This window comes from Theropithecus gelada, chromosome 18 (assembly GCF_003255815.1).
Source record: "Theropithecus gelada isolate Dixy chromosome 18, Tgel_1.0, whole genome shotgun sequence".
NCBI classification, from domain to species: domain Eukaryota; kingdom Metazoa; phylum Chordata; class Mammalia; order Primates; family Cercopithecidae; genus Theropithecus; species Theropithecus gelada.
The window spans coordinates 65,599,825-65,613,759 of NC_037686.1; the positions used below are offsets into that span (position 1 = coordinate 65,599,825).

At 35.3% G+C, this 13,935-nt stretch overlaps 1 protein-coding gene across 1 annotated transcript in view; it reads right to left on the reverse strand.

Moving 5' to 3' along the window:
• Positions 1-2,900: 2,900 nt before the first annotated feature.
• NETO1 (neuropilin and tolloid like 1) overlaps positions 2,901-13,935 on the reverse strand; it is a 120,951-nt gene continuing 109,916 nt past the window's right edge. Inside the window, exons 8-11 of the mRNA XM_025365347.1 lie at positions 12,101-12,214; positions 5,554-6,112; positions 4,506-4,580; positions 2,901-3,674 (exon numbers count right to left, since the gene is read on the reverse strand). Coding sequence (XP_025221132.1) covers positions 4,520-4,580; positions 5,554-6,112; positions 12,101-12,214 — 734 coding nt within the window. The 3' untranslated portion in view covers positions 2,901-3,674; positions 4,506-4,519. The remainder of the gene's footprint in view (positions 3,675-4,505; positions 4,581-5,553; positions 6,113-12,100; positions 12,215-13,935) is intronic.

The window sequence follows — 13,935 nt, forward strand, 5'->3', positions numbered from 1 at the left end:
TTATTTATTTATTTTTTATTTGGTTGTTACGTATTTTTGAGACGGAATCTCCCTCTGTGGGCCAGGCTGGAGTGCAGTGGCACGAAATCGGCTCACTGCAAGCTCTGCCTCCCGGGTTCACACCATTCTCCTGCCTCAGCCTCCCGAGTACCTGGGACTACAGGTGCCCCCCACCACGCTCGGATAATTTTTTGTATTTTTTAGCAGAGACGGGGTTTCACCATGTTAGCCAGGATGGTCTCGCTCTCCTGGATCTCCTGACCTCGTGATCCGCCTGCCTCGGCCTCCCAAAGTCGTGGGATTACAGGAGTGAGCCACCATGCCCGGCCGTTGTAATTTATCATGATATTCTGAGGCTGAGGAAAACCCATTCACGGAATTTTTTTTAAAGCTATAAAATTTGAGACTCGAATTAAATTCCTAAGGGAAAAATACAGAAAAACAATGATACAGAAGCTTAAGTGAATATTAAAGTTATGCCAACGGTCTAAGTTACTAAACACTGAGGATCATAACTGATGGAGTCATCAGACTCATGGAAATACTTCTAGAGCAAAAGTAAATGTGAAACAGAAAAACCAGCATCACCACAATGTGATTTGTTCTCCATTAAATGCCCAAAGACACTGATCGCCAATTATGTGGATAGCCACATTTTAGTTACAAAATCAAATTCGAGTTCGTTATGGCAAATCAAACACAACATATGTCTATTTTGCAAGCGAATGCTTACAATTGATATGTATATAAAAACAGATACAAAAGAAATCAGATTTCCCAATTAGAACCTTGAAATTAGGGAACTGCAATACATTTGGACAGAAGTTCAAAAATTAATATGGGGCTTCATCGCATTGCATGTGATTATATGCGGCCATGGTTTTGAAAAGTGAATTAAAACTTGAAAAAATAAAATGAAAAACAATAGCTTTATCAAATTAACACAGAGGCTAACTGAATACATTATTTGAAATCATCTTCTTAAATCAGTAAAGCACTTGGGTTGGTAATATTTGAATTCACTTCATCAAAAAATATAATCATTTATTAAAATAACATGACTTAAAAGTCTTGAAACATCTCATTCCTTATCTATGTGTGTCACCACCTTTAGAATGTGGGCCAAAGGTTGCATTCAGGTGATAAGATCTGATATAGCTACTAAATAGTTTTTAATATACTGACAAATCTCTATACTGACTGATCAATAAGCACCACCAGAGCCCTCCAGAGAACATCTCCTAGCTCTGCCAGAGCCCTGTACTCCCAAGTTTCAGCATCTAGAGTGAATGCCAGGAGAAAAGGAGACCTCCAGACACTGCCCAGGCATCGTCATTGTCTTCTTTTATGATTAGTCTGTGTCTGTACGTTGTTGAGAAATTTTAGAGTTATCACTGAGGAGGCCTGTTCTTCATTTAAAATATATTTGTTTTCCCATGAAGCTGCTGTGTGTTAAATATATGTGAGCTATCCATTCTTATTATTATACTTCCTTTCGTGTTTTTTTTTTTTTTAAGTCTCCACGAGTGGATTTCTGGTGAAAATACCTTTTAATCAGGGAATCAGCATTCTGTATATTTAGGAGAAAATGGAGGGGACGGACATTCCAGACAGTTACAGAACAAATTAATAGTAAAGTGTTCACCTATTTCACTATTTTTGTTGCTGTTACAAATAAAAACATCTTGACAGTTATAACATACTTTTGATATTATCATTCAAAGGGAAAGGAGTCCTCTGAAGATTTTTAAATAGAGAAAACAATAGAAAATATGATTAATTCTTTAAAAAAATCTTTGGTGTATTAACTTTGAATTAAAGGGCAAAAAAGGAACCATGGTAAAAAATAAACCAGTCAAGCCAAATAAAAACGGTACATTTTATCATAAGCAATGTGTATAAAACTATGTAGCATAACAATGGAAAATACTCTTTATTTGTCATGTTCAATACCTTTTCTGTATTCCCTAGTTTATCAAATTCATTGAAGTGATTCTGCAGCTTGACATCTTTTCAAGATAGAGTTTTTATAATGGCTATGATAACTCTCTGACTTTTCTATTATAAAATTTTATTTTATTTTCTATTTATTTATTTTTTAACATATATGACATTGAATTCCTAGTAGGGAAGTATAACAGTAATTCATCTATTTAGTTTGCAAAGCCTGCTTGAATTGCAAAGTCCAAATTTTACTAGGCCAGACGGCTCTGCTAGTGGCAGGACAGTGTTTTTTCAACCTGGAGAATTCAGTAGTTTTGAAAATGTTGGGAAGCATTTATACTGATAGTAACTCTTATTTTAAAAATTTATTTTGTCAGATTACACACTGAATATTTTTTAAAAAGCCACTCACCAAATCAAACTTTACAGAGTGTGTATATAACTTAATAACAATAAGATATATTTTGGGATTTTACTTTATGTTAAACACATCATAATCACTGAGCTTTCAGGTGTATTATGTGTGCCTGAGAATAAGAATAATTCATAATGGTGTAGTTTAGTTCATAAAAGGGCTTGTGATTTTAAAGCAGTTTAAAAAAGAGTTCCCTATTCTAAAAGAAGAAAATATTCCCCTAAACTTCCAGAAGCCAAATATTTTGGGAAGTAAACCTCAATACTGAAGGACATCCTGTACGCTAAAAGGTGGAAAGAGTTGATATAAAATGTGTATTTATGTAAGTCAGTTTTTTAATCACTCTAATGGAAGAAAACATTTCTCTTAACTCAAATTAGGAAATTATTATACATTTTATATATATTTATATAAAAAGTCATAAGTAGCAAGCATATGACATAAAGAAATGGAAGAGTAACAACAGTCTTTGACAATGCATGCTTTTTACAATGTGTCTAACAAAAAGGATATTTTCCCAACTCAAATATCCAGGACTGACATGCAGGGTATTTTCTCAAACTGGCAATTTGGTCATATTGCTGAGTGCTTAATCAAAAACATTTCTACTGTAGAGTATGAATGGTAAAATACCTGACTTCAAAAAGGATTTCTGAAACTCAGTACTTTCTTTGATATAAAACAAAAAGGAAATCAGGGGTATATAGGAAAGACCAAAAAATGAAATTTTTTATTGCAATCTAGTAATTTTACTTGTTACTTTTTCCTGTTATTTAATCAGAACATAATAATAGGTGTGTATAGTCCATAACCTCTAGCTGGTGATTCCATGGTCCACACTGTCACTTTTCACTGTAGCATGTTCAAAATCATTCAGGAACGCACTATTCTCAAGCAGTCTATATAATGAAAACAATGTACATGTAACACAAAGTTCAACTGAATTCGTGTTTTTTTTCACATATCACACAATGTACAATTATATAACAAAGACATAAAACAACATAGAAACAAAAGTGAAACTGACAATAAAAATAAAGTTGGGATAGTCTTAATCGGGAACTAATTTCTTCTTCAAGTTTCCAGTTAATCTCAAAATGTATTTAAAAACTAAGGAGCACTTGGTGGCCAGCAACCAAATTACGAAATGAACATATCATTGTGCAGCGGGGATGTCTTGCCGAAGGAATAACAAATGTCTGTAATTCTTAAGTTTGGATAAAGGCAGTGGAATGAATTTAGAAATATGTCCACTTTTCACAATTCACTACAGAATTTTCTTTTCAGTCCCCATGTTTGTATAAATAGTTCTTCTCTGAAAATAAAAAACAGTTAAAACATTTTCTCCCAATGAAAAATGCATACAAATACACCAATTTATTAATGCATTCACCTAGTTCAAGAATAGTTGATAGGCTTGAGAAGTTTAGAAGAGATTAGCTGTCAAGCAAATTCAGCTGGAGACAAATTAGGCTAATATAGATATAGACAACCAAGAGCAAAAACTAAAGCCATTGTGATACCCGATGACAAAATCGATGTACACAAGGACAACTGGGATTAATGAAACCTTTTGCATTCAAATTTTATAGTATAAAATTTGACACGGCATGCTACATCTAATTTTGATGGGATGAGCTACATATTCATGCAAAAATAAGAGTGTATAAATTGTGTAAGTACCAAAAATATTTAGTGTATGAATTTTGAGTAGAATGTTGCCAAATTACATAAAGTAGTTACCAGTTTTAAATATTAACTTCAGCTACACTGAGACTGAATATTCTATTTTCTTAGTTTGAAAACCTTGGGTTTTTTCTAGTATTTCTTTGGAGAAAGTTCATTAATTTTATTATCTGTACCTTAAAACATGTAAAATTTAGATGATTAATTTGATGTCCTTCTAAATTACATTTTAGTATAATTCTTGATGGTAAGAATACTAAGATTTGTTTTAAAGGGACGTATCCTGAGAATCATCTCTCCTATAAACACTGAACCCATTGTATTTCTAATCATGAAATGTCATGAAACACATATCTCAAGAAATAATGGATAAATAGCACATTCCCTAAAAAACTACAAGACAGTTGCAACAAAACAGAATACGACAAAGTAGGAAAAGGAACCAAGGGCATCTGCTTACCTTGAATTTTCTTTTTAGACCCTAGTTGTGTTGTATTCAGATTCATGTTTGCTTAGAGACCCAATGAGGCAGAACCTGGAATGTTACGGCTATTTCATTCAACAAAGTACTATTTGCACAAAAAATATATGTACACAAATATTTACTCAAAAGCATTTTTAAAATTCAGAAAACTGTGGAAATAGACTTATGTCAGCATGCAAAACATATCAAACCAACTAACGTATTTTAGGTTTTGAGACTGTATCATGAATGGAGAAAGTATGTCACAATTTATAAAATAAATGGAATGCTAGTAAACATGCAAAACGAAGTATAAGTTGACAAGATTTCAGAATTTAAAATAATTTTTCCTAAATTTAAGTATTTTTCTCAAAAATTTTACTCATTTTAAGGCTAATAATACAGCACAGATAATATTGTATTTATAGTTAAAGGAAAATAAATCAAATGTTTCTACTGTTTCTAACAACATTTAAGTGTAAATGATGAATACACTGCACTATCCTATGCAATTTCTAATATAAACATTATGTAATATGTGAAAGACAAGTATTTTTGTGTTCCTACCAAAAATAAATACATTATATTGAAAAATATGTTACTTCAGGATTAAAATTATTCATCAAGATGGGTGAGCCATCTCGGTAAGGCAATCGTTTTCAAATATCATTTCGTATCAAAATATATAAATACTGATGGGAGCAATGGTCACATGGAAGCAAGTTTGCATTATAAACCTATTATATATTAAAAGCCATAATTTTATAAAATAAATATGTGTATATGTTTAGAAATAAATAACGTATCTTTGGTCTCTGTGTGCATGTGTGTTCACACACATATACCTATCCTGCACATGTATGAGGTTTAGGAGGAATACGGATAGCAGCGAAAAGGAAAAAGAAGAGGGGAACTATTGGAAAACTAGGGTTTAAATCATGAATTAAAGGGAAACTGAAAAATGAAGACAAAATAGAAGACAATACTCTGGAAGTATTTCAGTCCTCAGGTTAGAGTTGTCATCAAAACATCTATTGATACTGACCGCTGGACGGCTTTCTCGTGTCTGGACAGCCTGTGACTGGTGGTCGGCACCTCTTCGATTTCGTCTATGTCACAGGCACCTGCAGCATCTTGCGAGTAGTTGTGTTTCATGACAAGGATATTTCTTCTGTTCATGGGTGGGATGAGGGGTTTTCCTGGCTGCGTGGGCATCTCTGTCAAGATAGAAGCATCTCTTGTGCTGAGGTTACTGCGGCTGCCTTTAGTGCTGGACAGCTGTGATCCACAGTGATGGTCATGAATGCATTTGGAAGATGACCTCCGCAGTTTATGGTAATTTTCAAAGTCATCTGCCACATCTGCAAAGTCAGCTGTAGCTCCTGTCCCTCTGAGAGTGCATAACTCATAATGAGGAGGTTCAAATACCTCCTGGAAAACTGTCTGGTCAAAGTCTGATTTCCTTTGGACATACTTTTTACGAGGCTGTTTGATCTGTACGATGACAGAGATGATAATGAGGATGATCACGATGCAGGAAGTCACGCCAATGACAGTCCCACTGGTGTTGGTCAGCTGGTCCAGCAGGCTGGTCTTCCTCTTCTCTACGGGTTGGAGAGAGTGAAAACAACAAACGGACAAAACGAGAAGCAACACGGCAACATTTAATATTATAATCAAAATGTGCATTAAAACTTAAATAAAGCAGGCTGAGCACAGAATTTTGACAGGCTTGTAGTAGCTTAAGAAAATATTTAAAAATAAATACAAGGTCTCGTTTTTCACAAGAAAACCACTGAGCAGCCTTAAAAATAGCCCTCCCTCCCCATTGCCCAGCATCTCAGCTTAAAATACACACACACAGACACTAATACAAACACACACACAGACACTAACACAAACACACACACACTCTCTCTATCCTCTACTATCTATCTATCTATCTATCTATCTATCTATCTATCTATCTATCTATCGTAGCTTAGGAAAATATTTAAAAATAAATACAAGGTCTCGTTTTTCACAAGAAAACTACTGAGCAGCCTTAAAAATGGCCCTCCCTCCCCATTGCCCAGCATCTCAGCTTAAAATACACACACACAGACACTAATACAAACACACACACAGACACTAACACAAACACACACACTCTCTCTCTATCCTCTACTACTCTATCTATCTACCTACCTATCTATCTATCTATCTATCTATCTATTGTAGCTTAGGAAAGTATTTAAAAATAAATACAAGGTCTCATTTTTCACAAAAAATACACTGACCAGTCTTAAAAATAGCCCCCCTCCCCATTGTCCAGCATCTCAGCTTAAAACACACACACACACACACACACACACACCCCTATCTATAAAGTAACAATAATATTCTGATACCACAGAAAAATTCAATTCAATCCGAAGACACACACGTATGGAATGATGGCATGGACTCTTTCCCAAACGAAATAATCACAACTGTTAGAAAATTATTTTAAAAACTCAACCAATCAAAGCCTGGTTTAATGAAACTCCAGAAATTGTCCTAATGGTGTACATCAAGTGGAGAGATATTTATATAAACCAGTCTACTAAGTGTCCTTAGGAACAGTGACAGTCTGTGGCATTTGAGCCATGACTTGCTTCCTTCACTCTTGATTCACCATGATGGGAGCCCTCCTCAGGGAGGTGTGGACAAGAACGCAGGGCACCCTCTCCCTGCAGCTCCCAGTTAAGTGAGTTATGGCATCTCCTTAGGAGGGGAAAGCTACCAGCATTTCTCAACCAGGTCCGTGTTGGACATGCTTCTTTTCTGGCCTGAGTGGCTGAGATGTCTGGGGCTCCCGAGGTTCCTCCTCTGAGCCTCAACTTGGAGGTCAGGAGCTCAACACAAGGTGTCTCCAGTGGAGAATGCCAGGCCTGGATCATGCTTACCCAAGTTTGCTGACACAGGAGAGCTGCCTGGAGTGGCAAGTTCACAACACCACGTTAGCAACCTCATCCAAGTACTCTGTGCATAAACAGACCTGCGCCACTGTTCCTGCCCCCATCCAGAGCACTGGTGGAGAAGTTGTGCCCAGAAAGAGAGCAAGGCTACAAGCACAGAAAGGATTATAGCTTCCCCTAAATAAAGTTAGTTTATTTGAAATGGTGTGTGGAGAAACTCAAGCCTAACGATAATTTCAAAAACTATGGAGATTTTGTGATATGCACAGGCTTCTGGACATTCTAAGGTTTGTCTTATTGCTCTAAAGACACTAACTGCCTCTTAGTGTTTTAAGAGGGCCTGGTTGATACTTGGATGGGAGACCACCTGGGAATATCGGGTGCTTTATGCACTTAAGAGGCAGTATGCAATTAAGTATGCAATTAAGAGACCGTTAGTGTCTTAAAAGCAGTAAGACGAACCTTGGGACATCTAGAAGTTGAACAGAACAAGCTAAGAGAGTAACAGCAAACGAGAGTCCTCCTGGGTTATAACAACTCACAAAAGCAAGACTCAAGGACTACCTTTGCAATTAATTAAATTTAATTGACCAGACTGTTGAACAGTTTATGATCTTGGGCACTGTCGAAAGCAGTAGAGCAATCAGTCGACAATCGGTGGAGACTAACAACTGGCTGCAATACAAACAGAGGTGATAGCTAAATAGAGAGAACAGGAAATGAGAGAGGCACAGAGAGCCCTGCTAAAACCGTGCTGCCCAAGGCTGCTGGTGCAAAGCCCAAGGCAGTGGCCTCTGTGGTGAAGCATCAGAGGCTTCACTAAAATGGTCTGGCCAAGTCTCCATTTAGAAACACACAAGAAAACTACAAGTCCTGGGAGGAAGGAGTTAGTATTCAGAGATGCTACTAACATGTGATTTTCAACACAATGGTGTAAGGCATGTAAAGAAACAGTAAAGCGAAGTGTATATACAGGAAAAAAGAAAAAGCAGGCAACAAAAGGACCCTTTGGGGAGCCAGATATCAGAGTTGACAAAGATTTCAAAGCAGCTATAATCAGTATGTCTGAGGAACTAAAGCAAACTAAGATTGAAGAAGCTCAAGAAAATGAGGACAATGCTCATCAAATAGAGAATATTAATAAAGACATATAAATCATACAAAAAGGGAAGGTCTGGAATTGAACAGTGCAATTACTAACATGATAATTTCCTGAAGCCTCAACAGTACATTTCAGCTGGAAAAAGAAAGTATCAGCTAACTTTATAAAGACAGAGGCATGAGAATAGTGCAATAGGAATATGAGTTTCAAAACAAGAAGGCAGAAAAATAACAGCCTCAGGAGAAAAAAAAAAGTGTGGCAAATCAACAAGCACACTAACGTAATGTAATGGGTGTGTAAGAAACAAAGGAGAGATGGAAAGTGACAGGAAAAAGAACAACAACAAAAAACCTAGAGGAGTTAAAACTTCCCAAACTTAATTAGAAAACCCACATCCAAGTTCAACAAACTCCAAGTAGGATAAATGCAGAGATCCACGCAAAGACATATGACAATGAAAACATTAAAAAAATAAATAAAACATCTTGAAAGCAACAGAGAAAGAAAACCTCATCATAGAAAGGAGCCTCCATCAAATTAACAGCTGAGTCATCATCAGTGGAGGCCAGAAGGCCACATGATGACACATGCAGTGCTGCAAGCAACAGCAACACAAAACAAAACCAAACAACAACAACAACAAAACCGCAACAGAAACCTGTCAACCAAAAACCCATTATCCAGCAAACCTACCTTCACAAATGAAAGACATTGTAAGACCGGCAAAAATGAAGATAATTCAATGATAAAAGAGCTTCCTTAAAATAAATATTGAAGAGAGTGCATGTTGAAAACAAGTGAGTTCAGACAGTAACTCAAATCCACATGAAAAAACTGAACAGATAATAAACAGGCAAGTAAATAAGGTCTATAACAGTGATTATGTAAATAATTGCAAAGGACAGTAGAGTGGCATCTTTCTTCTGCAGTCTTCACTTAATTTTTTAAAAAAGCAATGTTCTATGTATATAATCGTAATGCTGAACTATAACTTACATAAACGCAATATATTTGGTGACAATACAGTGTAAAAAAGGTGGGAGCTAAAATGTTATTGGGTAAGGAAATGACACCAGGGTAACGCAAATCTAGAAAAACAAATGAAGAGAACCAGAAATAGTAAATCAGAAGGATTATATAAAAAGTTACACTAATATACTTGCTGTTCTTTCTTCTCCCAACCACTCTAAAAGACATACAGTTATATAAAGTAATAATTAGTGCAATGTATTGTTGGGTTTGTAATGTTTAAAATGTAATATGTACAAATATAATTGGAAAAGGGAAGAGAGAATATAAGAAGAACATTTCTATGTCTCACTATAGTATAATCTAAAATACATTCTGGGAAGCTAAGTTGTATGTTTTAAGTCCTAAAGCAACTAAGAAAGGAAAAAAATGCATTAAAAACTCTAAAATAATTAAAATGTTGCACTAGAATACACTAACTTAATGCAGAAGAAAGCAATAAAAGAAGGAAAAGAAAAAAAATAAATGAGACATTTAGAAACAAAAAGTATAATGGAATATATGAAGTCCAACTATATCAATGACAGTACTAAATGTGAATGGATTAAACAACCCAATGAAAAGGCAAAGATTCTCAGACTGGATAAAAAATAAGATACAAATATAGACTGTCTACAAAAGAAACACTTTATATTCAAACATGCAGACAGGCTGAAAGTAAAAACGTGGAAAAGAAGAATGGAAACCAAACCATAAAAAAGATGTAGTGGCTATACTAATGTCAGACAAAATATAACTCAAGACAAAAAAACTGTACTAAACTCTAGAAGATTGTTTTGTAGTGAAAAAAGGGTCATGAGGAAGATAAAACAATTACACACATACATGAGGTTAGCAACCAACCTTAAAATTATATGAGAGAAAAATTTTACAGAAGTGAAGAGAGAAGTAGGTAATTCAACCATGATAGCTGAAGAATTTAACACCCGCTTTCAATAATGGACAAAACACAGCAGAAAATCAAAGGCAAACAGAAGAACAATGCTGTAAGCCTACCAGATGTAACAGGCATCTATACAACATTTCACTCAACAACAGCAAATATGTATTCTTTTCAAGGGCATATGGGACAAACTTTAGGCTACACTACATTCTTGCCATCGGCGTAACCTCCATAAATTAGAAATGACTGCAATTATAAAAAGTTTTTCTCCTATCACAAGAGAATGAATTAAAGGTTAAACGAATCATTTTTCTTTCTGAAAAAAATAAATATGGACTTTCATAATGCACATCCATTCACATGTGTTGACTGCCATCTCATGTGAAATATTTCTTACATACATGGGACCACATTTACATAGGCCAAACAAAGCCAATGGTGACGACGAATTATTAACAGGTCTGCAGTAAGATCACTTAGAAAGTAAATTTCTGGCCGGGCGCGGTGGCTCACACCTGTAATCCCAACACTTTGGAAGGCTGAGGCGGGCGGATCACGAGGTCAGGAGACCCAGACCATCCTGGCTAACACGGTGAAACCACGTCTCTACCAAAAATGCAAAAAATTAGCCGGGCATGGTGGCGGACACCTGTGGTCCCAGCTACTCGGGAGGCTGAGGCAGGAGAATGGCATGAACCCGGGAGGCGGAGCTTGCAGTGAGCCCAGATGATGTCACTGCACTCCAGCCTGGGTGACAGAGCGAGACTCCATCAAAACAATAAATAAATAAATAAATTTCTAATCCATTCAAAAGTACACAGGAAAGTAATTAACAGCAAAAGTGTTGATAGTGTAACCGCCTTTCCTACTGACTGTATGAAGCAATGAATACTGTGGTATTACTTCTTTACTTCTATGAACAGAAGGCATTTCGTAGATAATACTGGACTTCAAGCATGAAAGAGTTATTTGCCTATCTTCTTTTGTCAATTGTTTAATACTGGATCTCAGTAAAATACTTTATATGGCAGTTTCATCGTTTCATCTTAACTAAAACATGCAACATCCGTAATCCAGCCAAGGATCCCTGTTTACATAAATGAGCCTTTGTGTATAGACAAGGGAAGGAGGCAAGGACACTGGGAGCTATGTTCATGGGAAAGGAAGAAAAGCATTTTCGTAGCAAAACTGAAGTGAAGTAGCTGGAAATAATTGAAAGTACAAATGCTAGTTCAATATATTTTATCTCCTGAGTATGTACACAAAGTCCAATCAAGACAAACTAGAATGAATGACAGGTGTGGCCACAAGCAGACGGTATCACACATGATAGGAAAGTAGTGTGCTCCCCTGAAAGCTCCCGTTTTCAGAGCTCTGCAGGGTCTAATAAGGTGATGTCTTTAACTAGAATTCAAGTGCTAACGATAGTCCACTGTGCACTAATGAATAACGAAACATCTGGACACGGTATGAGTAAAGGCTAAGAAAAATGCTTACAAATCGACTGTAAGACATGCAGTGCTCATAAAAGGCACTATATACTCTTATTTTAAAGACTGTCTGACTGATATATATATATAAACTTCTACCCCACTCCACAGGGAGGAAATTTTTTCAGATTTCAGGGACTAATCATTACCTTTACAGTGATTTTCATCCCAAGGATACACACAGTTCTGGAGTCCATTGCAGACCAAAGTGTTATTAATACACATGTTACTATGGCAGAAGAATGTATTGCCTTCACAAGGAGCTAAAAACAAGACGAACAAGACAAAGGAAGAAAGTTATAACTGATATTCAGTGGTAAATCACTCATATTACAAATCCAAAAATAAAAAGATTAGAAGAATTTACCACGAACTGAGATAAATGATCTGTCATGAGATGTTCAGAAATGGTGCCGTAATGTTAATTATTTCTTGTGTTACTAACAGTGCTGGCAATCCTCTAGAGAGGCTCAGCTTATAAAAATGCCATAGGGTATTTTCCATCATTAAAATGAAGTACATTATCCACATTTTTTTAAGTAGGCATATTTATTTAGCAAACCTGAAGCATCTACCATGTGCATAAATTATACTTTATACTAAATTAAGAATGTATAAATCTAGTTTTACTGTGCAAAGACACCTAATAGAAATTTTTAAATAATTTTGAAAAATATATACTTACCAAGTACTAATGAATAAAATATACTAAAGCAAACCCTGTAACATTACTTAAGAATATGAAAAAAACAAAATGCCATGGAAATTCAGAATCATGAAAAAATTAATCCTGAACAACACAAAACATATATTATGCTTATTACATTTAATATACATGGTAATAAAATTAGCTTACTATGCACGTATTTTATACATTCTAGTGATTCGATATACAATGATCATTATCTCCAGATTACAATGCACACTGAAGGGACTGGGAGGTAAAATATGAACTTCAAGCAGGTACAAAATACGGCTAAATAATGATGAGAAAACAGGAGTTGAATATAGCAATGTCAAATGTTAGATATGATTTCAACATGAGGAAAAATACATTTATTTCATTATTAGAGTGACAGAATATTTTAAGTGTGCTCAGTCTTTACAGTAATATTGCATTGTGGATGTTTGCTTACAGAAAGTGCTTTTAAAAGCTAACTTTTGATTTTACCTTTGTATTCACTCCACGTATCAGACAAAATGCAATTTTAGTGTTTCTTTTTTCAATAAAGGCTCTACAATCCTTTTAAGGACAGGCATTCTAGCAAAATCTATTGCACACAAAACACATTAATTTCCAATGATTAATAAATGAAAATACATTATCAGTACTATTTAGACACTGAAGTCATGTTATAATGAGCTTTTCACTTTCAAAACTGCATATTACGTAGGTTTTAGAGTTAGCTTCTTTACTATGTTTGCTACGCTAATCACAACTGTCAAAACAATATTTTGCAATTTAATATACATAAGGCAACTTACTATATTTTAATACTCCCAGAAATCCTTAAAAAACAAAACAAAACAAAACAAAACAAAACAAAACCACTCAAATTCTGAAAACCAAAAGCAAGGCAAAGAAATAGCTAATTCAAGCAATGGGATTCTTCCTGGTTCTTCATCCCCTACCTCCTCCCACAACCCAAAACAGTTACCTCTCTGTTCATTTTGACTTCATGTTCCCGGTTAAAGAGTAAAAAGCACGTAACAGTAATTTTGGAAAACGAAAATTAGAGTAGAAAATAGGTAGTAGTCATTTTGTAAAATAAAGTATCAGGCTTAACACTTTATTTTGCTAATGATGTGTTAAGTACTGTTCTGTATAAACCTTTCATAATGTAAAATTTAACAATCCAGTGTATTATTGTAAAGACCTGCTCTTTAGTAAGCAACTAAATTTGAATTTCTGTAGCCGACTATAATGGCTTCTGCAGAATTGATAAGTTCTGTTAATTAGATAGTCAATGTTGTCAAAATTTGT